The sequence below is a fragment of the Muntiacus reevesi genome, chromosome 22 (assembly GCF_963930625.1).
Source record: "Muntiacus reevesi chromosome 22, mMunRee1.1, whole genome shotgun sequence".
In the NCBI taxonomy this organism is placed as follows: Eukaryota; Metazoa; Chordata; class Mammalia; order Artiodactyla; family Cervidae; genus Muntiacus; species Muntiacus reevesi.
This window is the reverse complement of record NC_089270.1, coordinates 22,822,340-22,848,395: the sequence shown is the minus strand read 5'-3', so window position 1 is coordinate 22,848,395 and position 26,056 is coordinate 22,822,340. Positions and strand designations below refer to the sequence as shown.

At 43.7% G+C, this 26,056-nt stretch overlaps 2 protein-coding genes across 2 annotated transcripts in view; both read left to right on the top strand.

The window, feature by feature from the left end:
* The window catches only part of FRAS1 (Fraser extracellular matrix complex subunit 1), a 506,878-nt gene extending 496,189 nt beyond the window's left edge, over positions 1-10,689 (top strand). The window contains exons 72-74 of the mRNA XM_065913973.1: positions 1,191-1,396; positions 3,932-4,078; positions 6,542-10,689. Coding sequence (XP_065770045.1) covers positions 1,191-1,396; positions 3,932-4,078; positions 6,542-7,135 — 947 coding nt within the window. The 3' untranslated portion in view covers positions 7,136-10,689. The remainder of the gene's footprint in view (positions 1-1,190; positions 1,397-3,931; positions 4,079-6,541) is intronic.
* Positions 10,690-16,259: 5,570 nt separating this feature from the next.
* The window catches only part of ANXA3 (annexin A3), a 69,831-nt gene continuing 60,034 nt past the window's right edge, over positions 16,260-26,056 (top strand). The window contains exons 1-2 of the mRNA XM_065914001.1: positions 16,260-16,363; positions 20,364-20,416. Coding sequence (XP_065770073.1) covers positions 20,402-20,416 — 15 coding nt within the window. The 5' untranslated portion in view covers positions 16,260-16,363; positions 20,364-20,401. The remainder of the gene's footprint in view (positions 16,364-20,363; positions 20,417-26,056) is intronic.

Genomic DNA, 26,056 nt, shown 5'->3' with positions numbered 1-26,056 from the left:
CCTGTCACATTCACTGCCCCACTGACGGCATCAGCAAGCTCTAGGTGGTCAGCCGAAGATCCCAGGGCTAACCTCTACTTCTCCTTTACCGCCTATACCCCATCCCCGATGGTAATAAGGTAACTGGTCCCAACTCTTAGGCATCCTTGTGTTCAGTCCCTTTGTTGTTTAGTCTCTCAGCCATGTCCAACTCTTTGTGACCCCATAGACAGTAGCCCACCAGGCTCCTATGTCTATGGGATTTCCCAGGCAAGAATCCTGGAGTTTGTGCTCACGTCCTCCTCCCGCGTGTCACAGATAGGAAATGTTGAACAAGTTATTTAACATAGGGACGCGAATTGAACCCATCTCTTAGGCTCTTGGGAGGACTAAGTAAGATACTGTAGGTAAAGAATTTGATGCCCTAGCAGGAACCAAGAAAAAGTAGCTACACCAGGACTGGTACCCTTCCAGCATTCCGTATTTTGTACATGGACTTGCTTTTACCTAGGATGCTCTCCCAGCCTCTGCATCCCCAACTCAGATGCCCCAGATGTCAACTCATGGTTCAGAATACAGCTCAAATATCGTCTTCTCTTTATACCCTTCCATAGCGCTCTCCAGGCAGAGTTTTGTGCTATGCCCTCATTGTCAGCTCTATGCTTATTTGATATTGTTTACCTTCCTCTGTGGTGAGGTAACAGTATCGTGTGGCGGTCAACAGTGTGGGTTTTTCAAACCAAGCACCTTTGACTTTGAATCCCGCCCTCACCGCTCAGTGACTTTATGACTTTGAACAAATCACCTCACCACTCAACGTCCTCATCTATGAAATTGTGAGCACTCCCTGAGTTCTCCCATGGGAAGGACTTAGTAAAGTACCTAGCCAGGAGTATGAGTTCAGTAAATGTTAGCTGCTTTTAGCAATTGCTTCGCTTGTATTTCTGCCCTCTTAGCTGTGTCTTACTCACCTTTGTATCCCCTGCACATAAGGGAATGCTTGCCCTACCTTAAATACTTCAGGAACATTTACTGATTAAAGGAAACAGTGCATGAATGAATGTGTATTTTAGGGGCACATGGATCCCACAGCTCTTCATAGAAAGGTACTTTTGATTCCGAAGGAGCATGTTAAAGCCTTCCTATCCTTGACACTTTTTTTTTCCTCTTTCTTAAAGTCTGACCTAATTAATGCCTTGCAATCTTTTCAGGTCAAATTCTTTATGGCCGAGTACTTTGGAATCCAGAGCAAAACCTTAATTCTGCTTACAAGCTCCAACTAGAGAAGGTCTATCTTTGTACTGGGAAGGATGGCTACGTGCCTTTCTTTGATCCCACGGGGACCATCTACAATGAAGGGCCACAGTATGGATGCATTCAGCCCAACAAACATCTGAAACACAGATTCCTGCTGCTGGTATGCTGTTTATGTTAAAGGGCTGACACACGGATAGATTTCCTCAGCTATAAATTTTGCCTAATGCCAGAACCCCAGGCTTGAAGGTTTCTACAGATACTGTGATTATTTTGTTGATGTTGTCTCTGTCAGCTTAATTCTAGTACATATTACAAAGCAAGTGATAATTATGGTGGGTAACAATGTTACCAAACCCAGATCTGGCTGCTTGCCACTGAAAAGCCAATAAAAAGGTTGGTGGAAAGGAAAGTTTGCTTTTGGATGCTGGTAACCAAGGGGGAGGGCAGACACATGTCTAAAGGCCAGTTCTGCCCCCTGACAATCAGGGGCAAGAGCTTTTATAGACAGAGGGAAGGGGTGACATGCAGAAACAGTATGGTCAGCTCTGACAGTCATCTTGAAACTGGTCATCAGTGGTCTGACCAGAGTCATATTGATTGTCTTGAATACTGATAGTCTTCAGTTCTAGAGTTCATTTGTTTCCATTTCTTTGCAGTCAGTTCTCAGACCTGTGGCAGCCTGTGTCATGGCTACAGCCTGGTCATCATGTACTTAACTTCTTTCACCTGGTTCAGTTCAGTTCAGTTCAGTCTCTCAGTCGTGTCCGACTCTTTGCGACCCCATGAATCATAGCACGTCAGACCTCCCTGTCCATCACCAACTCCCAGAGTTCATTCAAACTCATGCCCATCAAGTCGGCGATGCCATCCAGCCATCTCATCCTCTGTCATCCCCTTCTCCTCCTGCTCCCAATCCCTCCCACCATCAGGGTTTTTTCCAACGAGTCAACTCTTCGCATGAGGTGGCCAAAGTATTGGCGTTTCAACTTCAGCATCAGTCCTTTCAGTGAACACCCAGAACTGATCTCCTTTAGGATGGATTAGTTGGATCTTCTTGCAGTCCAAGGGACTCTCAAGAGTCTTCTCCAACACCACAGTTCAAAAACATCAATTTTTCGGCGCTCAGCTTTCCTCACAGTCCAACTGTCACATCCATACATGACCACTGGAAAAACCATAGCCTTGACCAGACAGGCCTTTGTTGGCAAAGTAATGTCTCTGCTTTTTAATATGCTATATAGGTTGGTCATAACTTTTCTTCCAAGGAGTAAGCATCTTTTAATTTCATTGCTGCAGTCACCATCTGCAGTGATTTTGGAGCCCCAAAAAATTAAGTCTGACACTGTTTCCACTGTCTCCCCATCTATTTCCCATGAAGTGATGGGACCAGATGCCATGATCTTAGTTTTCTGAATGTTGAGCTTTAAGCCAACTTTTTCACTCTCCTCTTTCACTTTCATCAAGAGGCTTTTTAGTCCACCTGGCAGGGGTTTCAGTATCTACAAGACAGCTCACAGGATATGGCTCATATCGCTGAGAAGGAACTAAAGGTCCCTGACTGTGCTTACTGCCTACATTATTATTATTTGGTCCCCTTTGACTGTTTTCCTTTGTTTCTGCATTTTCTCACTTCTCTGATTAAACCTACTCTTTGCCCAAAGTTTTTCCACAAAGGGCAGGCTGAGGACATGGAGGCGCAGGGGAGGGGGCAAGGACCAGTGGGTTCTGCTCCATGTCAACAAGACAAGCTGTCACTGAGGTTCTGGGAAGAGGAAAGTCTAAGAAAGTATTTCTCAGTGTGTCCCAGAGACCCCTCAGTATCCCCAGTATTCTTTCAGGGCCTCCGCGGGGTCAAAACTACTTTCGTGATGATATGATGTTGCTTGTTTTTTTCACACTCACTCTCTCACAATTGCAGAGAGTATGCAGATTTATTGATACGGAATCACACTTCATATTGTGCCTAATCTTTAAAAAACACCATATCCTGAGGTTTGATTTAGTATCAAAAAAGGATATACACAATTATTTGAAAAAGTTATTCAAACATTTCTCCCTCTTCCAGCTATTAATACCTAGCTTATGTGAGGCCAGATTGTCTTCACATACTTCAACCAAAACAACATATCACAACTGATGGAAAATAGAAGCAATTATGAGAATCTAGTTCTTTTCTATCATTTTGCCAAAATGTAAAAGAAGGCCAACTCTCTTTTTGGGTGGATATGAATATAGGTGTTTTCACTAAAAAATATATTACTTATGTTAACATGTAATGAGTTGCTCATTTCTCTCTTAAAATGAATTAGCAAATATTTTTTCATTTTAAAAAATTGTTCATTATAGCATAATCACAGTGTTAATTTTAAAAGAGTAAATATTGATAGATATAAATCACATAAAATGAAAGCTTTGAGACGTCTTTAATTTTTAAGTCCTGAGGACACATAGCTTGAGAATTGCTGGTCTAGGCTATCTTACTTGTTATGTTTCAAGATCACAGAGGCCACCAAGTGTTCTCCCCACAAGGGCGGTGGGTGCCCAGGGGCAGCAGTCTTCTTAAGGCTTAGGTGAGGGCTCCTGCAACACACACTCCCCCGACCCAAAGGGTGACTGCCTCCTCCCTGTGACCGCCACCTGCCAGGTCAATGGTTCCATTTTGCTAGATCTTGTGTTTCTCTCTTCCAACTCCTAGGACCGCAGTCAGCCAGAGGTAACTGACAAGTACTTCCATGACGTGCCCTTTGAGGCCCACTTTGCTTCCGAGTTGCCTGATTTCCACGTGGTCAGCAGCATGCCAGGCGTGGATGGATTTACTCTGAAGGTAGACGCGCTCTATAAGGTGAGTGTGCGAGAGAAATAGAAGTGGAGGACCAATTCACTCTAAAGGTTACAAAGAGGAGGATGACATCATCTCTGCAATGGCAGTTTCTCTTTATAGCATCCTTGCTGGCAGGTCTCTTTATTGTTGTTAAACTTACCATTGTTGTCAACTGCTAAGTCCTGTCAAACTCCTTGTGACCCCGTGGACTGCAGTATGAAAGGCTTCCCTGTCCTTCAGCATCTCCCAGAGTTCACCCAAGTTCATGTCCATTGATTCGGTGATGCCATCTAACCATCTCGTCCTCTGTCACACTCTGCTTTCGTCTTTAGTCTTTCCCAGCATCGGGGTCTTGGCTCCCCTGGTGGCTCAGATGGGAAAGAATCTGCCTACCATACAGGAGACCTGGGTTCGATCCCTGGGTCTAGAAGATTCCCTGGAGAAGGGAATGTCAACCCCCTTCAGTATTCTTGCCTGAAAAATTCCAAGGACAGAGGAACCTGGCAGGCTTTAGTCCACAGGGTCGCAAAGAATCAGACATGACTGAGCAACTAACACACTCACCTCAAATTTTATCATCTATCCAATAGACCAACGCAATAATAAAATTCTTTAATTCGCATATAGTTTCATCATGGCTCTGTGCAGCACCAACTGTTTTTCACATGCATGTGGAAATATTTAACAAAATCATAAATACAATCCAGTGATTTAGAATGGCAAGAATTACTAGTATTTAATAAGCAAAAATACTCTAAATCCCAGTAATAAGCATGAATTTCCAAGATCAATTTCTACTCTTCTCTGTCTTCAAATAGTAAGTCATGACCTTGGATTTCAGAACTATTATCACTCTTCAGAAGTTATTTCAAAATCATGGAGGGTCTCAATGGGCGGCAGATGAAAGGGAAATAAAATGCTTGATGACATAACCACTCAGAAGATGATCCAAAAAGTGTTCAGATTTAGCAAATTTTTGTCCAAGTGTCTGTTTATTACACACAGAGTAGGTGTTTAATGAATCTTTATTGAATGGCTCTATTTTAGCTCAAGTTCATCAATGAATAGTAAATTAGCATACAAACCAGTGGAAGGTCACTGGGAATAAATTGGTTATTAATACTATTACTCTACTTACGTCAATAAAGACCAACAAATCACAAGCATTCATTAAGCTACAGAAACCCTAAAAGATAAATTCTTAGGGCTATTCCATGAACAAGTAGGAAAACAGAAAAAAATATGAATATCTGCCCTAAGATCACTTTAATTTGGAAATAGACTAGAACCCCAGAATATTTGGTTCAGTTCTCTATTCAGACACCAACCATTGCTAATGCTTTTCTTTTTCTCTTGTTTTCCCCTATACTTCATCAAAATCTTTATTTATTCTGCTACAGTTACAGTGGCATATTTACTAATCCTTAAATGCACCACACATAGGCTTCCCTCAGCATTTTTTAAAGGAGGCCAGTGATAGTCTGATTTATTCTATGACTTTAAAAAAAGATTCTTTCTTTAGTGGATCAGTTTCCTTTCTTTTTTTTTTTTTTGATTGAAATATATTTGATGTACAATGTTATGTTAGTTTCATGTGTGAAACATTTGCATACATTATGAAATGATCAGTGTGGTAAGTCTAGTAACCATCTGTACCCATACAAAGTTATTACAGTTTTAGTGGCCATATTCCTTATGCTGTGTATTACACCTCATGACTTATTTATTTTATAGCTGGAGGTTTGTACCTCTTGAGCCCTTTCATCTGTCCCAGCCCCCCACCCCCTCCTTCATCCGGCAACTACCTATTTATTCTCTGTATCTGAATCTGTTTTCATTTTGTTTTGCTTGTCTTTTTTTTTTTTTTTAATTCCACATATAAGTAAAATGATACAGTATCAGTCTTTCTCTGACTGACTTATTTCACTTAATGTAATACTTTCTAAGGCTCCCCAGGTTGCTCACTGATAAAGAACCCACTTGCCAATGCAGGAGATGCAGGTTCGATCCCTGGGTCGGGAAGATCCCCTGGAGGAGGAAATGACAACCCACTCCAGTACTCTTGCCTGGAGAATCCTATGGACAGAGTATCCTGGTGGGCCACAGTCCATGGGTCACAAAGAGGTGGAAGTGACCGAGTACAGCCTATAGAGCCTAATAATTTCTAGGTCCATCCATGTTGGCACAAATGGCAAGATCATTTTTTTATAGCTGAATAGTATTCCATTGTACACACACACACACACACACACATACACCACATCTTCCTTTTCCATTCATCTATTGATAGACACTCAAGTTGTTTCCATATCTTGGCTATTATAAATAATGTGGCTGTGAACATTGGTTTAGCTAAGGCTTTTCTTGAGACCATTTATCTGTGGAAGCTTGTGGTGGGCAGTGGTCTTCCCGTTCCCTTCCTCAGAGGTGGTCCTGGGCATCGGTGACATGTTCAGTGCATCTCCCCGTCTCCTCCTCCTGCAGGTGGAAGCGGGACACCAGTGGTACCTTCAGGTGATCTACATCATCGGTCCTGACACCATCTCAGGCCCCAGGGTCCAGCGCTCTCTCACGGCCCCTCTGCGGCGCCACCGCAGGGATCTGGCGGACCCCAGTGGCTGGCTGAGCCTCGACGAGTCCCTCATCTATGACAATGAAGGGGACCAGGTCAAGAATGGCACCAACATGAAGTCCCTGAACCTGGAGATGCAAGAGCCAGTCGTGGCCGCTTCTCTCTCCCAAACCGGGGCGTCTATCGGCAGCGCCCTTGTTGCCATCATGCTCCTACTGCTGGTGTCTTTGGCGGCTTGTTTCATCACCAGGAAGTGCCAGAGACAGAGGAAGAAGCCGCCCCCCGGGGACATCTTGGAGGAATACCCTCTGAATACCAAGGTGGACGTGCCCAAGAGGGGCGCAGACAGGGTGGAGAAGAACGTGGACAGACAGTACTGCACCGTTCGCAATGTGAACATACTCGGTGACACCGAGGGCGCCTACGTGTTCAAAGGCGCTAAAGTCAAGAAATTCAATCTGGAAGTCAGAGTTCACAACAATTTACAGGACGGAACAGAAGTTTAATGGAGGAGACCCACGTGTATTTTTTTTTTTTTCTAAAGTCATTTTTATAAAACGGGGGGGAAAATACTGGTATTTTTATAATCTTGCCGATTAAAAAGGGAATATGATAGCGTTCAGTGGTGGAAGGCATACATCACATGCATCAACTCACAACTGAGCTACCTCATGAGACAAAGACCCACTGAGACCCCAGAGGATGGAAGGAGTTCTTTCCGTGGATCCCACTAACAGTCTCTGCAGCGGCAAATTGTTCCTTCTGTAAGGCTAGTCTTGGAAAGCCAGTGTTCGGAGTTAGGACGGGACTTAAGCCAGCGGAGGGAGCGCACTGGGATGTACCGGAAGGTCTCAGAGGCAGAAAGCGGGGGCGGGAGGTGCTTTTGGTCTCCACCCCCTGCCAGCTCCAGCTCCTTTTCGATTGCGCTCTTCCTGGGCGTCTGGACCGCAGAGTTCACATTGCTGATGCAGATTCCGCTCAGAATTCTGCTGATCAGCCCCTATGTGTTTGCTCACGCGTCCAGTTGACAGTCTGCACTCCTCGTCCTCCGACTGTACTTTGCATCACCAGCCCTTTTCACCTGGGGCTTTAAACCGCTCTGGACTAGAGCATTTCTCCGAGAAACCTCAGCCTCTCCTGTCAGGCATCAGGCATCAGGCACTTTATGGAGGGGAAACTGAAGCCTGGGGGGAAGGAGGGGCCTGGCAGGTGTCTCAGAGCACATCAGAGATGCTCCTCGGCCCGGGGGGATGTCCTTGTGCCCGGCTGGTTTACACTGCAGCCAGGAGACATCCTCCCCGGCCCAGGACGGCTGCCAGGCAAGATCGCTGCACTGTGTCCCTTTCGCCAGCATTGCCCGTGGGTGTTTGCCACTCCTACCGCAGTTCCTGCTGCCCAGGCTTTTCTCAGTCCAGTAATACACAAGCCCTGTGCTTGCTGGCTGTGGGGCTTTTATTTTGTTAGGGCTTCAGGGAAGTCAGTGATTCATTTGAATAAAGCCAATCAGGAGAAAGCTCAGGCCCCAAGTTGGGGGTGCCCAGTACTCACTGCACAGAAGTGCTAGGGCTCACAGCAGAGTACTAGCTCAGCAGATGCAGGCATGGCTTCCGGTACAGTATTTCAGGGATTTCTCTTTTGGGGGTTCTTTTTTTTTGGTAGCTCAGGCACTTATTTTACCATATCAGCACAGCCCATGACAAGGCCATGAACACATGGCTTTAAAATGATTTAGTGTTCAAATAGCCGCTTAATGATGTTGCAGGTAGTGTACACACCACTTGCTTTTGTGTTCAATTTTGCTTCTGCTGAGTTGGCAAAAGCATAAGCATGCTTATGTTGTTTTGAACTGGAGGCACCTTTCTGTTATTCGAGAGGAAAAGACACTTCCCCTTCGTGACACCCATCACACCTTTACCACTGAGCAAATCGCGGAGCATTGCACTGTGTAATATTTGTGTTAGAGTTGAGCCTCACTCTGAGAACAGTCCACACGGGAAGCACTTTGGTCCTCAGAGCTAGAAGGAATGAACCATATAAGATTTCAGGCATCCCTGCTGGAGTCCAAGCTCCTTGAGAGGAGGGCGGGTGTGAGTCATGCCTTGGGCTCTCCAGCAGTGCCTGGCACATCACAAGCACTCCAGGAATATGTGTTAAGTGAACAAATAAGCGGTGTCATGGGTGAAGGATAGAGCAGTCAATTTAGGGCAGGGGAGGGAGAGCATGGTGCCAATATAATAAGGGCAAGTAGAGAAAAAAACTCTCCTACTTGAATCATAAAATAATCTCACTGGGGCAGAGAAGCACCACTTGACCCAGGCATGAATCTGGCAGGGGCTTGAGGAGGACTGAACAGAGAAGCTGGCATAGCATGTTAACAGGAGGTGAGACTGAGTCAGCCTCCTGAGCAGGACATTTGGAGGAGAGTCTGATGAGCATTCCAAGATGAGTGTAAGTTTCTAGGGAAGGGAGCGTTGGAGAGATTGGGCCCCGAACCAAATTCTCCTGCCTGCTCAGGTGCTATGTGAGACCTGCTGGGGTGTTTGGAGGTAGAACTTCTCTACTGGCCTCATGAGCACCCAGAACTGGTGTTTCATGACTGGAGAACTCGTCAACCCAGCACAGAATTCTCTCCAGACAATGAAGTAAAGAACCTGCCTGCCAATGCAGGAGGCACAGGTTCCATCCCTTCGTGGGGAAGATCCCCTGGAGAAGGAAATGGCAACCCACTCCAGTATTCTTGTCTGGAGAATCCCATGGACAGAGGAGCCTGGCGAACTACAGTCCATGGGGTCGCAAGAGTCAGATATGACTTAGCAACTAAACAAAAACAACCTATAAGAGAAGGTCGCCACTATTTCTGCCAGGACAGAGCCAGTCACTCACAGAGCAACTTTTGATGTGGCCTGTTGTTTCCCACCACTCCTAGATGCCTGAATGCTTGCACAAGAAAGCAGCAGCTTCCCACTTGCTGAGAGAGCCTCCTGGCACGGCCCTTCCGATCCTACTAAACAGGGCACATGGGTGGGAAGAGTGAGGACAGGAGGCAGAAGGGGGCTGGTGTGGGAAGGAGTGGAGGCTGATCTCAGCGCGCTCCCAGCAGCCTCTGTGGAAGGGTCTCAGTGACACGGGCAGCATCTATGTGGACCATGAGATGGTGAGCTGTCAGTGTGAAAGAGAAGTCCTTGGGATCATTTGTGCCTCCCTTCCTTTCTATCCTCCACCCCCACCACATACACTTCATCCTTCTCCAGTGGATGCACACTTGTGAAATAGGAGGTGTTCAGAGATGTAAAGCGGAAACGTACTGCTTCGATACAGAATTTTTCATTTCATTTTATACGTCACATGAGGAAGCACAAAATTTGCTGACTGATCTGGGACGCTATTCCAGTCAAAGCTCTCCTTTCAATTCTTATAACTCGCTCACTAAGGCCTTGTGTGTGTTTTACTAACCTTTCCTACCATGCCTTTAGGTGATCAGGAACAAAAGCCCCTCAGGGGTTGCTATTTGCTATCCCATGCTGGCTGTGAAGGTTCAAAGAAAGAAGAGTCTGCACCTTTGCCCTCTGATTGTGCCCCAGGCCTCCTGGCCTCCTGGAGATTCTTATGGGAAGATGCGGAAAGAGTGTGGGAATGTATTTGCACAATCTTACTATATCTAGTCTTGGTGTACCCTAGGTATTCATTCTTCTCAGATACTACACACCTGCTCAGACTTGAGTAAAACATCCGTGGTGCTGTCAACCTGATTCCTTGACTCTGAAATGATTTTTGTATTTCCAATACCAATCTGTGTGTTATGAATTTCTGATTTCTCCAATAGCATATGCCACTATATAAATTTGTATTAATAAATGACAGTCTGTGTTTTATTTGCTGTGTTCATCTTACTAGATTCTTCATCTCATCAACATAAGACAGTGCCATGGAGATGGCAAAATCATTGTAAAATTTGAGACAGATCGTTTTTTAGAGAAAATCCCTCTGAAGGGGTTGAATCTGAGACATTCACTACTTGGATTAAGATCAAGAATAAATTTCCTATCCTTGTATTATAGTTCTTCTTTTGAAACCCTAGGAAAAGAAGAATAATTAAAATTTCCATGTGCAAAAGATGATCATTGATGCTGGATTTATCATCATCAAACCTTCTCAGGACACTTGAAATAGTGTGAAAATGACTATGTCCTTTTATGCAGGCACAAAGTTTATTTTAATATTTATTTTTATTTATTTATTTGGCTCTACCAGGTCTTTGTTGTGGCATGTGGGATCTTTAGTTGTGGCTTGTGGGATCTAACCAGTTCACCAACCAGGGATCAAACCCAGGCCCTCTGCATTGGGAGTATGGAGTCTCAGCAACTGGCCCACCAAAGAAGTCTCTGGGCACAAAGATCTGTGTCCATAACTCACCCTGAAACTGACCAAAGCTCCAAATAAGAATTTATTGGTGCAGGAAAAATGGCAGAGTCAGAATGAAACTGAGGCCAGGCATTCTGCAAGCCTGTCCTCCCTGAGAAATGAATGACAGTGAACACCAAGGCTCTGTTGGCACATTCTGATAGCACATTTGCAAACCCAGCAAGACTTGAGAAAGATTTTCATGAAATCCTGGGAAAAGATGCCACAACTGAACCTAGGATTTCCTTTTCCCTAGATGTTGCCATGGGCTTTGTGTAAACTTAACTTCCTCAGAATTTCCTATGATTGTCCTTTGCCTAAAAGCAGGCCCCCCGCCCCAGAGTGCATTTCTCTTGGGCCCATGAAGAAGCTGATTCAGGAGCCAATCTATGAATTGCTAAGACTGGCTATCAGAATGCTTCCTGAGACCTGAAATTTCGTGAAAACTTGGAGGAAAGTGGCAGAAAATGAGTTCTCATTTAGATTTTGCAATATTTCAGACTAGGGTTTTGAAGAAACATAGTGAGAGCAGGTAAGGGAGACTACAGAGAACATCCTACTAGATTCAACCCCATGAAATTGCTAATTTTGTAAGTAAAAATAGTCCAGGATCAGTAGTTCACACCTCTCAACCTAATATTTAGATGCCACAGTGTGTACTAAAGATGCTATCCCAAGTTTCCCTGATGGTCTAGTGGTTAAGAATCCATCTGCCAATGCAGTGGACACCAGTTCAGTCTCTGGTCTGGAAGATCCCACATCTGTAGGGCAACTAAGCCCGTAAGCCACAACTACCGAGCCCACGTGCTTCAACTGCTGAAGCCCAAGCCCGCTACAGATCATGCCCCGCAACAAGAGAAGCCACTGCAGTGAGAAGCCCGTGCAACACAATTAGAGAGTAGCTCCGGTTTGCCTCGACGAGAGAGAGGCCATGTGCAGCAGTGAGGACACAGCGAAGCCAAAACTAAATAAACAATTTTTTTAAAAGTTTCTATCCCCAAATGAGCCTGTGATGGCTCTAACCAGGAGCACACTGCGACTAGCTATTGGCCCAGGTAAAATCCTAGGGACAATGTCAATATCATATTGGGCACACAGGTGGCACTAGGGGTAAAGAACCCGCCTGCCAATGAAGAGACTCAGGAGACATGGGTTCGATCCTTGGGTCGGGAAGATCCCCTGGGGCAGGGCATGGAAACTGACCCCAGTATTCATGCCTGAAGAATCTCATGGACAGAGGAGCCTGGCGAGCTATAGTCCTTGGGGTGGCAAAGAGTTGGACACAATTGATGCAACTTAACACAGACACATGCCAGTCAAGATCAATAATTTCTTCACCTTCTCTACCTCATTCAGTCCTGGTTATGACCCTGTAAAATAGTTGAAGATCACTGTCCTGGACAATTTTCTCTGAATGTTCCATATGAATCCCAGAATTTTAAGTATTTGCGCAAACTGATATTGCTTAAATATGGTCCAAATCTGCTATACCTCTGATTTAATGCTTGTCCCCCCAAATCCAGCCACTTGACGGATACAAGAAAACAGCCCCAGGGTGCAACTCTCTCTTTAAAAAACACAAAAAGCTAGAAGAATTTTATCCCCATGGTCATTTTAATTTGAGGCTGGCAGGCTACAGTCCATGGGGTCACAAAGAGTTGGACACAGCTGAGCACATGCACAGCAACAAACCCCAAGACCAGCAAGTTAGAAAAGTTTATTAGAATCCAGGCTTTAGGAGAGTTTCTGTAAATTGTTAAATAAAATTTTAAAAAAAGTTTCATGATGTCTTCCTTAATAAACATTCCAACTAAATTAGGAATGTGTCCAAAATGAACCAGCGCTCGACACTAGTAACTCACAGAAGTCCTTGGGCTGCTTACTCTGTTTGCCTTCACACCAGTTCTCTGCCCCAATTCCTATGCCAGGAAACTGGCTTCCCGAAATTGCTCCTCCAAGGCTTTCTTGGGCCCTTGGCCTCTTCCCTCCCCCCAATGCTTTGCCATGGTTGTGGCCATGCTTGCATCCCTGCTAGGCCATAGGTCCTGTCAGGCAGCTCTCTCCCATTTGATTATAATTTCCTATGATTTTCTAACATAACTTTGCACTAAAATGTTATATTTGTCTCTCAAATTGTTCTTTTTAGCAAAAGGAAAAGGGGACATAGGAAAGTCAGCTTATAAAACTACAGTGTTGTTCAATGCATTCAGAATGGTAGAAGTTTCATCAAACAGTCTTTTCTGGGGGGTTTTTTTTGGATGACGATAAACATGGTTTCTGGGATCCTAACATATATCATTCTTATCATTTTACCATCTAAAATTTACTTCTGAGAAAATCCATCCTTTGAGGGAAAAGCATTAATTTTATAAATACACTGCAGCATGATTCTAGTTTAAATGGTGGTAACTGGGCAATTGTCACAACCAGAAAACCTCAAAAAACAGAGTGCATTTTGTTTTCAAGTTGCCATCCTAAAACCAAAGAGGCTAAACCCTGAACCTGGAGCAATTAAAATAAATCCTACATGTAAACACCACGTGTTTCTCATATCCTTCTGGGTAGAAATCCAACTTTATTACTTCCTGGTTGTGTGGGACACAACGGGTAGAAGTTACTGAATCTGTCTGAGCCTGTCTCTGAATTTGCAAAATAGAGGTAATCACACCTAATTTAAGCTTTTCTGTAGACATGAAATAAGGCAATATATGCCAAGTGCATTTCTCAATGTCATATAAATTGTGGGCTCTCAATACATAGCCTCCCGTTGCTCCCGTAATAATCCCAGAATGTTCCAGGATGAGTTGGGACTTAATAATCTATTGTAGCAGTTCCTGAATGGGAGTCAGAAATGATAACAGAACAGAAGGCTGTTCTATCTTGGCAGAAAACTCAATGTGTTAGATTTGGAAGTCCGGTGGTTCCAGGGCACTGACTTGACAAGCAAGACCACCTCTCTACTTTCTCTATTGAAGCTCCTCTTCCATTTAAGGAAGGACGTCCTCTTAAACAGACTTCCCTGGTGGCTCAGCAATAAAGGATCCGCCTGCAGAGCAGGTGATGCAGGAGACCTGGTTTCCATCTCTGGGTGGGGAAGATCCCCTGGAGGAAGGCATGGCAACCCACTCCAGTATTCTTGCCTGGAGAATCCCATGGGCAGAGAAGCCTGGCAGGCTACAGCCCATGGGGTTGCAAAGAGTCTGACGCGACTGAGCCAATAACACACTTTCATCCAAACCAAAGGTTCAGAATCTGCACCTGTCAAAGCATGGTATAATGGCTTTGCAATAGCCCAAAGTTTGGTTTCCATGTGCGACAAAATCCCACCATTCTAGGAAAACCTTGGAGTTGTCGGAGGCTTTTTGGTCTGTGCTCTAGATTTAATAATTTGTTAGTTTTTCTAATTTTAAAAGAACCCATCACTTGGCCACCAATAAATTATAAAAAGACCTCTTATAAGCCTAACACAAACAAACAAACTCACAACAGAACAGCCTAGGAAGATCAGATAGAAATTTTACATCTCAAAGATGCATAGAAACATAAGTTTTCCTCTAGGAAGTTTTTGTTTAAAGTTACCAAGCCAGTTTCTCCTTTTTTTTTAAGTCACCTTAATTACATATACAATAAAAAGAGCTCCCTCAAAAAAAAGATTTTTATGTGTGTGTGAGCACTTTTAATTTCCAATTAAGTAAATACTTGTCATAAGTATAGGTTGACCAGTAATCTAGGATTTTTCCTAGGGGACTCAGATGAAACTTTGGAGGAAGTACTTCCCATTCTAGCTCAAGCAGTTAGGGTCAGATGTCTGTGCTCACAAACCAAAGTAAACAAACCAAACCAAAGCAGGATAGCAGGAAGTCGCTAAAAACAAAACAAATGGCACAGAGACGCCCAGAAATCCAAAAACCAAATGGCAAGAATGCCCCAAACATGACTTTTGAGTCCCACTAAGCCTGTGGCGTATGTCCAAAGCAGCACATTACAAATGGGGACCCCCTTCTATAGGGAGACACCCCCAAACTGGAACTGCATCAGTTCCTCAAATGGAAAACGTCAAGAGGTGCACACCAGGGGACTTATCTAAGTGCTAGTGAGGGTTTCCATATACCAGACACCCCATTTCGGATCCTCCAATATCCAGTGTTTCTGGGATCGAAAGTTCAGGTTGGCATGAAAGAGAGAAGAAAAGTGCCCTCAGCCTTGGCAGCTGAAAGGGTAACTTCTCTCCTGTTCTCCATCACAGTCCCAGAGTTCAGCATCTAAGTTGGCGGCAGGTTGGTGTGATCCCAGCACCGCCCTGTGAAAGGAGTCCCTGGTGTTCCCATAGCCAAAGGGCCCTGTGGGGCCGCCTGCCCGCCACCAAATGCCAGACAAGTCCCCCAAATTGTTGCCAACCAAAATCTTGGTTTTTTCTGCCCACTGAAGTCAATTAAAAAAATATGGAGACAGAGTTTAGAGGTAATAGAAAGGTGGCTTTATTTCTCAGCCCGCAGAGAGGGCTGCCCCCCACCCCCCACCCCACCATGAGGAGTCTAGGGGATGATAGCTCACAGGAGTCAGCGATGAGGAGCAAAGGTGTTAGGATCTTGTCAAAAACACTCATAGGCCGGCATCAGTAACCCAGCAATTGAGCCTGGTATTTTAGTGGCTCTGAGTCCCTCTTTCTGACACGTAACTACAAGGGGAAGGAAGTGTTGCAAGGCTAAGCAAAGGATAATACGTGCAAAATTTGGCTCCTGCATAGTTAGGGGGCAGAAAAGCAAGCTAAGTTGCAGATAGGCAGAGTTAGGAGCAATTAAAAAAGAAGAAGGAAAAAAAGACCCCCCAAAACTAAGGATGTTCAGGCCTGCTCACTGTTCTTTTATCTTTTTTGGTCTCAGGAAAGGGAAAGAAAAACTCATTCCTTTTTCCTTTTCACTGCAACGTGGGGACTGTCTCATCTTTGAATACACAAGGCCTAGAACAAAACATGCATTGCAAAAAATCTGAAAAAAAAAACTTAATGTGACAGAGAAGTGAAAATGGAAGACAGGGTTTCACTATGAGGATGAGCAGGGAGGGTGGGAAAGTTTAGAGATTGCCCCACACTCCATCGGGGAGGTCTAAGACGCACGTGTGGGGAACTGCAGCCCGGGGGACCCGGGGCGCGGCTTCCCTTTTCCGGCCGCCGGTGGCGAGCAGGTGGAGCCGGAGGAGGCGGAGGGGCGGGAGGAAGGGGTGCGGCCCCGGGGCCGGCCGCAGGGCGGGAGGGAGCGCGGAGCAGCGGCTCCCGGGGCGCACTCGCTCGCTGGCCGCTCTTCCGCACGCCGGCTCCCGGGGCGGCTCCCTAGGTAAGTTCAGCCTCCCCACGCCTAGCCGCAATCCTCTCCCGCTGCCCTCGCTGCCCTGCGGCCCGAATTCCCGGGTGAGCGTCGGCCGGTTCCCCCGCGAGCGCAGCGCCGGGCTGGCACCCGCGGCGCGGACCGACCCGGCTGCAGGGTGCAGGGTCCCAGGGGGCTGGGCCGGCGTGGAGTCCACGGCCCCGGTTTCAGAAAACCCAGGCAGCAAAAGTGCCTGCCCCGAGAGGGTCACCCGGTCCTGCTCAGGGCGGGGCGCACGCTGACCAGCTTTCCATCACAGCGAGCGGCGCGGGGATGCAGTTGGCCATCTTGGTCTCCCCAACTCTGAAGGTCTTGGGAACAGAAAAAGAACGGGGAGTTAGAACGGCCCTTCCGGTGCCTGGCGTGTCTGGACTAGTTCTCTGAGCTCGGTTCTGAGCACTTGGAAACCCACCCATCCTTGTGAGCTAGTCTTCCTCTTCACGTAGGCAATTAATTTTATTTCACCTGACTTTTTTAGGAGTTGACAGTGTATTTAGATATTGGGCGTTAGGAGCCCCGGAAGTTTGCTTTTCCTTCCAAAGACTCACCTTTTTCTTTGATTACAATAGTCTGATTCACTGGTCGTGAATCAGTTCCCTGGCATTTGAGTCAACAGGGGATCTGAGTCCTTGATTGCAACTGACCATATATAGGAAATTGTGGTTTCCCACCCCCCGACCCCGGTCAAGAAGGTTCAGGGTCGCTGGAGGCCACTTTGGCTGCTGTAAGAAGGTTGTTATCTACATCTATGACTTTATTTCGGTTTTATTAAGTAAGTTCATTTGGGAGGAAGGAGGGGGAGGGATAAATTAGGAGATTGGAATCACCCTATACACACTACTATATATTAAAAAAATAGATAACTGATAAGGATATGTATAGCACAGAGAACTCTACTTAGTACTGTGCAATGGCCTGTGTGGGAATAGGAAAAGAAAAGAGTGGATATATGTATAATCGACTCACTTTGCTTTATACATGAAACTAACACAACACAGTGAATCAACTATACTCAAATAAAAATTAAAAAAGACAGTTGTAATATGGCAAGCTAAATTCTTATCAAGGATTTGTGTTCTACGTAGACAGACTTTGCCCTTTGGAGTAGCTACTTTCACAACTTTTAAAAAATCAACTTCATGAAAATCGTAACTCATAAAAACATTGCGCCACTTGCTCTCATGAAGGCAGAAAACTTCAGACTGATAAGAAAACGCATTGAAAGATGTAAAGAAAACCAGAGGGCTTCCCTGATAGTCCAGTTGGGAAAGAATCTGCCTGCAATGCAGGAGACCCCAGTTTGATTCCTGGGTCCCGAAGATCCCCTGGAGAAGGGATAGGCTATCCACTCCAGTATTCTTGGGCTTCCCTTGAGGCTCAGCTGGTAAAGAATCTGCCTGCAATGCAGGAGACCTGGGTTTGATCCCTGGCTTGGGAAGATCCCCTGGAGAAGGGAAAGGCTACCCACTCCAGTATTCTGGCCTGGAGAATTCCGTGGACTGTATAGTCCATGGGGTCGCATAGAGTCAGATAGGACTGAGCGACTTTCACTTTCATTTTCAAAGACTACCAGAGCCAGAGCCTCATTCCCAGAGGCCTGTGGTTCTATAGAGACATTTGTTGAAATATAGGCACCAAGGAGGAAGTAAAGGAATTGATGTGAACACTCTAACCTCTTTCAGAAAACGGTATTTTTAAAGTTCTATTGTTGGTTCTTTTAGACTCCACTGTGGAGTAATTCTTCACTTCTTAAACCTGTGATAAATGTTCATGATTTACAAATTATACTGCATCAACACATATTGGGGCTTCCCAGGTGGCTCAGCAGGTAAAGAATTTGCTTACAGTGCAGGAGATGTGGGTTCGATCCCTGGGTCGGGAAGATTCCTTGGAGGAGGGCATGGCAACCCACTCCAGTATTCTTGCCTGGAGAATCCCACGGACTAGAATCCATAGGGTCACGAAGATTCATACACGGCTGAAACCTCTGAGCACGTAAGCATGTATTGAGCGTTAGCTTTGACAGTCTATTGACTGGGCACTTAGGTAAGTAAGAAACTTGGGGTTAACACCTGTCTTTGGAGTGTAACTGCCTAGGTTCAGTAGGGGGCCACTCCCTCCTTGTGTGGCTGGAACGTAGCCTCTGTGAGTTTCACAGCTGAACTTGGCTGACGGAACCTGCCCATGTGGAACCCCTGCGTTCCAGGAGCGGACTGTACTGTGCTCTTGTGTATAAGGGATTTAAGCACCCTCAGATTTTGTTAAATGCTGGATGAGGTTGGGGAGAGGGCCTGGGGCCATGGATATGAAGGACCTCTGGGACCATGGATGTGGAGGGACCAACTGTACCTTTCTATGCCTCAGCTTCCTCATTTGCAACTTGGAGATATTATGAATGATACCTGGCTCCCCTGGATCATTGTGAGGCTTGTATTGAATCATTTTTTCATTCCATAGCATTTTTTAGTACTTTCTGTGCCCCAGTGAACAGACATGACTGAAATCTCTAGCCTTGACCATATTGTGTTTTTGTATTATCAGCAACATAGAAACTCAAAACATTTGCTCACATTATTAACACATATAATTTCATTTAATGCCAGCAATAGCCCTAGTACTCTTGCCTGGAAAATCCCATGGACCGAGGAGCCTGATGGGCTGCAGTCCATGGGGTCGCTAAGAGTCGGACATGACTGACTGACTTCACTTTCACTTTTCACTTTCATGGATTGGAGAAGGAAATGGCAACCCACTCCAGTGTTCTTGCCTGGAGAATCCCAGGGACGGGGGAGCCTGGTGGGCTGCCGTCTGGGGTCGCACAGAGTCGGACACGACTGAAGCGACTTAGCAGCAGTAGCAGCAGCAGCCATCCTCTCCCCCTTATTACAAACGAGGAAACTGAGGCTCAAAGAGATTGTGTCTAGCTTTAAGGGGCAAAACCAGAACTAATGATATTTTGAATCCACTCTATATTTAGAGGGATGTAGCGTTAGCTCTCATAACTAGAGTGTCAACTGCCCTTCCATCAGTGATTCTGAGAATATTGAGGCTAAATGTTTCCAGGGACTAATAGTGTCATTTCCTGTTGAACTTTACTGTGGGCTATCACTGAATATTTAGAATATTTTGTTCCTGGGAAGAGTGGGAGCAACTTTTATGTCTAAATCAACCCTGGATATTTGCCAGCATGTTTGAACAATGTCTACACATGACAGTGTGACTGGATTCCCAGTCAGGACTCTGTCAAAGAAATACCCCTTTATACCTACAGGCTCTACCAAGATATGGACCTTCCTCAAAAAGCAAGCATGTTTGTTTATAAAAGGCTGTGTAGACTTGGAGCCTTGTAAAATGTAAATGGAGACTTCAGAAACACAAGGATTCAAACTGAAGCCAGTTAAAAATTGGGGAAGGGACAAGTTTTTTTTTTTGTTCCCTATGATGTTGGGAGGCTTCCCTGGTGGCTCAGATGCTGAAGAGTCTGCCTGCAGTGCAGGAGAACCCTGGGTTGGGAAAAGCCCCTGGAGAAGGGAATGGCTACCCACTCCAGTATTCTTGCCTGGAGAATCCCATGGACAGAGGAGTCTGGTGGGCTACAGTCCGTGGGGTCGCAAAAGAGTTGAACATGTCTGAACAGAAACAGACACACACAGGTCTATCACAGTCCCTTGTAGCTGCTGCTAAGTTGCTTCAGTCATGTCTAACCCTGTGCAGCCCACCAGGCTTCGCCGTCCCTGGGATTCTCCAGGCAAGAACACTGGAGTGGGTTGCCATTTCCCTTGTAGCTAGTTATCAGCAAACATTTGTTTAGCAAATGGAGTACTTGATATTAGAGACAAGTCTTCCTGAGATGATTTTTCTTTGAATATTGGCTTCTGTTTTCTGAGTTTTAGTCTAAGGGTTAGACTGAGATTATTCTGCTCTGAATTCCAAGTTTATACCATTCAGTGCTTTATTTTTCTTTTAATAGGTTAGTGTGATCTCAACTCAAGAGAAAGGTGGGATATCATGGCATCTATCTGGGTAAGTAAAATCAAGCCTTTGTAACAGTAACTTATCTGAATCAAATCAAAATATAGAAGATCAAAGTGTTAAGAAAAAGTTTGAAATTTGATAAAAAGTTCCTGTGAAAAATTAACATGCCCTCAAAGCTAGAGGATGTCTAAAAATAAGAAAATATTAAAATATATTGTAAAGGTACTTAGTTAAAATAATTTGTACTGACACCAAAATAGGGAGGTCAATAACAGAATAAATTAAGTGATTTGGGAATTTATTATAAGAAAAGACATTTTTTATCAGAGAGGAGAAGGCTTATGTTAACAAATGATGTTATGAAAATGTCTAGCTATTTGAAGAAAAGGGTAAATCTGTATTCCATCTCTCCTCTTTCATGAAACAATTTCATGGATAAAATATTGAAATGAAAGAGGCAAAATATGGGTAAATTTAAAAAATAATCTTGGAGTGGGAAAAGCAGTTACAACCATAATATAAACCAAAAGCCTAAAAGAAAAATATCGATCTATTTAACTACATACAAATTTATAATTTATGACAGCAAGCAATACTATTAGTGGGGTCAGAAGGGAACCCACAGGGGAAAATCATTTGCAACACATTTGACAAAAGATTCATTTCGTTAACATAAAAATAGCTTGAGTAAATCAATACGAACAGAGAACTTGATGAAAAAACTTTTGTGGGACATGAATAGGATATGAAAAGAATTACAAATAACATACAAAACAAATATACAAAAAGATGCTATAGGTCACTGAGAAATAAGGAAATGTAAATAACACAATGAGAAATCATTTCTATCTAAGTATTGGTAAATGTGGAAAAAAAGGTACGAAGACCAGGGTTGCAGAGGATGTGGGCTGAGAGGCACTCTCATATTCTGCTTATGGAGGAGTAAACTTGGCGCTCTTTGGGGATCGTATTTTGGCAGTATCTATCAGTATCTAAATGCACACCCCCTGTAACCCAGTAATTCCATTTCTAGGTATTTATCATACAGATAATACTTGCATAAGGTTGGAAAAATATAGGCTGATGGACATTCATTTGTACTAGTGAAAATACGCAGACAGCTTGAGTGGCCATCTGTGGGGTATGATATTATTTGGTTGTAACTTGTAGCCATTTTTATGTCATCACTTAAAAATGAGAAAAAGTGGGTCAGCTGTCTCTATATTGATATCAGAAAGTGTCCACATATATATTAATAAATAAAAAATCAAGTTACAGAATAGTATGGACAGAGTGATTCTCTTTTAGAGAAAAAAAAGGAAAAAATATATACATAAAGTCTATTTTCAGTGCTTCACCTTCTGTGCTCTGATCTTTTTTAATGATGAAAATGCATCATGTTTTACAAGTGAGGGGCAGAGAGGCTTCAAGGATAACTGCAAGGGAGACGCAGCTACAGTGCGTGGAATCCGTTTCGTCCTTGCATTCTCTCTAGCTTGCCCTTCTGGGGCCACACCCGGATAATCCAGAATAATTTCTCCATTTTGATTTTTTTTTTTTAATTTGTACTTTTTGGCTGTGTGAGTGGCATGTGAGATCTTAGTTCCCCGACCAGAGATGGAACCCCTCTCCCCAGCAGGGGAAGCTCGGAGTCCTAACTGCTGAACCACCGGGAAAGTCCCTAATTTCTCTGTTTTAAGGCCTGGAACCTTAATTACATTTGCAGACTTCCTTTAGTCATGTAACGTTACATTTGCAGGGTCCAGGGATTACTGTGTGGACATTTTATTTGGGAGCCATGGTTCTGCCTGCCACAAGGGAATGGGAGGGCTGGGCGTCCTGTGACCGGAAAGAAGGGAAGGGAACAAAAAAGGGAAATTGTGCTGTGGGTGGGGGAACTGAGGGGTTCAAGTGAAGAAAGAGGTTCTAGCCTGAGAGGGGCTCCCACTGCCTCGCTTTCTCTTTCCTATTTTCCTCCTCTCTCAAAAAACTAGCATTTATGAATGAGATGTATGAGAGCAAATATTTAAAAACAACTCAGGGCTACTATGGAAAACAGTCTGATGGTTCCTCAAAAAATTAAAAATAGAACTACCAAGACTTCGCTGGTGTCCAGTGGTTGGGGCTCCCCACTCCCCTGGTGATTCAGACAGTAAAGAATCTGACTGCAATGCAGGAGACCCACGTTCGATTTCTGGAATGGGAAGATCCCTTGGAGAAGGGAATGGCAACCCACTCCAGTGTTCTTGCCTGGAGAATTCCACGGACAGAGGATCCCGGTGGGCTACAGTCCATGGGGTCACAGAGAGTTGGACACTAATACTTTCACTTTCACTGCCAGGGCGAGTCTGGGTTTGATCCCCAGTCAGGGAACTAGGATCCTGCATCTCACAAGGTGCCGCCAATAAATAAATAATAATAAATTAAAAAAAAAAAAATAGAACTACCAGATGATCCAGCAATCCCATTTCTGGGTAAATATCCAAAGAATTGGAAGCAGGATCTTCAAGAGATATTTACACACTTAAGGTTCATAGGAACATTATTCACAATAACTAAAAGCTGGAAGCAATCCCAGTGTTCATCGATGAATGAATGGATAAACAAAGTGTGGCATATGCATATAGTGGAATATTATTCAGCTTCTAAAAGGAGGAAAATTTTGATATATGCTACACCATAGATGAACCCTTGGGACATTATGCTAAGAGAAGTAAGCCAGTAATAAGAAGGCAAAATACTGTATGATTGATTCCATTTATAATGAGATATCTGAAGTAGTCAAATTAACTCATGGAAGCAGAAAATAGAATTGTGGTTGCCAAGGTCTGGGGAGAGGGAGAACAGAAGATTTGTTGCCTGATAGAGATCGAGTTTTAGTTCCGTACAATGAAGAAGTTAAATTCTGTAGATCTGTTTCACAGACAGTAATGTGGATATTCTCACCACTACTGAACTGCACACTTAAAAATGTTTAATGTGGTAAATTTTATGTTATGCTTTTTTTAAACCACAATTTTCAAAAAGCTCTCAGATTTCTCTAAATACCCTTATCACTAAGTTTTTTCTGTTCTCTTTTCCCTCTTACACACAAAAGCACATATACACCCCAACACAAATGAGCAATGAGCCTGTGTTTTTCTACAAAACTGTTGATTGTTTGTGGTTACCAGAGTGTGGTTAATTTATTGGAGTGGTAAGATCAAGAGGGCAGATTTCGGTTGCAGTTTCAGTACATTATCATTGAAGATGAAAGGTTAGCTGGTTTCTTAAGACTGTATATTCTATCTAGGAGTGTTGCAACCCTCCCATTGTTTCAGATGCTGCTTTACTATTTCCTTTGTTTAGAATTCTTGAATATGGTAACCCCACTTTTCAGAAGTTTACATTGCATCACTTTGCTTTTATGAAAGGCCCACGCTAGTACAGGCACACATTGGCCATATTGCAGGTTGGTTCCAGACCACCCTGGAACCGCAATAAAGCAATAAAGTGAATATCATAAGAAAGCAAGTCACATGAATTTTTTGGTTTCCCAGTGCATATTAGATTTTGGAAACCATGAAACTCCTAGTAGGAAACATTGATAGAATACTCTGTGATATAAATCTGTAGCAATATTTTCTGTGTCTGTCTCCTAAAGCAAAGGAAATAAAAACAGAAATAAACAAATGGGACCTAATTAGATTTAGGCCTTTACACAGCAAAGGAAACCATTGATGACATGAAAAGGCACCCTACTGAAATGGGAGAAAATATTTGCTAATGAGATGACCAATACGGAGTTAGTTTTCAAAATACATCAACAGATATAACTCGACATCAATAAAGCAAACAGCCCAATTAAAAAGTATGCATGTGTGCATGTGTATGCTCTGTCATGACCAACTCTTTGCGACGCCATGGACTATAGCTCGCCAGGCTCCTCTGTCCTTGAGCCAAATAGACATCTTTTTAAAGAAGACATGGAGATAGCCAGGAGGCACATGAAAAGATGCTCAACATCATTAGTTGTGAGAGAAATGCATATTAAAACCACAACGAGATATCATCTCATACCTGTCAGAATGGTTGTCATCAAACAGAATACAAATAACAAATATCGGTGAGGATGTGGACAAAAGAGAACCCTTGTACACTGTTGGTAGGAATGTAAATTGATGCAACCCATGTGGAAAACAGTAAGTAGGTGTCTCATAAAACTAAAAACAGAACTACCATATGACCCAGCAATTCTACTCCTGAGTATATATCTGAAGAAAACAAAAACACTAATTTGAATATATACATGTATCCCAATGTTCATAGAAGCATTGTTTATAATTGCCAAGATACAGAAACAATCTAAGCCATCAACAGAAGAATGGATAAGGAAGATGTGGTGTAGATAGACAGATAGACAGACAAGGAAATACTACTAAGCCATAAAAAAAGAATGAAATGATGCCATTTGCGGCAACATGGATGGCATGTTAGAGGGCACGCCCTGCATTGGAGGGCATTGTGCTGAGTGAAATAAGTCACACGGAGAAAGACGTAATGTTTCTATGTGGAATCTAAAAAACAAACTAGCGAATATAAAAAAAAAGAGAAGCAGACTCATATAGAACAAGCTAGTGCTTACCAGTGATGGGAGTGGAGGCAATATAAGGGTGAAGGAGTAACAGGTACAAACTATTTGGTATAAAATAAGCTACTAGGCCTGGAGAAGGGAAAGGCCACCCACTCCGCTATTCTGGCCTGGAGAATTCCATGGACTGTATAGTTCATGGGGACACAGAGAATCGACACCACTGAGCGACTTTCACTTCACTTCACAAGCTAGTAGGTATAGAATAAGCTGTAAGGATGTACTGTACAACGTGGAGAATATAGCCAAAAAAAACAAAACCTACACTATATTGTAGCCTATTGTGTACAATAGCATTGTCTAAAGAAGGAATGTATATACCTTAATTTGAAAATGCTTTCTTGCTAAAAATATGCTAATCATCATTGACGCCTTCAGAGAGTCATATTGTTTTTGCAAAAATAACACCAATGATCACCGAGCACAGATCACCATAACAAATATAGCAATGATGAAAAAGTTTAAAATATTGCTAAAATTACCAAAATGTGATGCAGAGACATTGAGTGAGCAAATGAGGCTGAAAAAAGTGGTGCCAATGTACTTGTTTGATGCAGGATTGTCACAAACCTTTAATATGTAAAAAAACACACTATCTGTGAAGCACAATGAATTGCAATAAAGATGTGGTATGATTGTACCTGTTTTTGCGACTGAAGGAAATCTGAGGAGGATTTTTGCTTTTATGCTGTCGCCACGTTAATGTGTTGTTTGTTGTTCAGTCACTAAGTCGTGTCCAACTCTTTGTGAACCCGTGGACTGCAGCATCCAGGCTCCTCTGTTCTCCACTATCTCCCAGTTTGCTCAGATTCACATCCATTGAGTCAGTGATGCTGTCTAACCTTCTCATCCTTCTCTTTTTGCCTTCAATCATTCCCAGCATCAAGGTCTTTCCCAGTGAGTCAGCTCTTCGCATTGGGTGCAAAGTATTGGAGCTTCAGCTTCAGCTTCAGTCATTCCAATGAATATTGAGGACTGATTTCTTTTTTTTTTTTTTTTCCTGGAACACTATTTCCTTTATTTATTAAAAGAAAAAAAAGCTATCAAATGACAAAAGA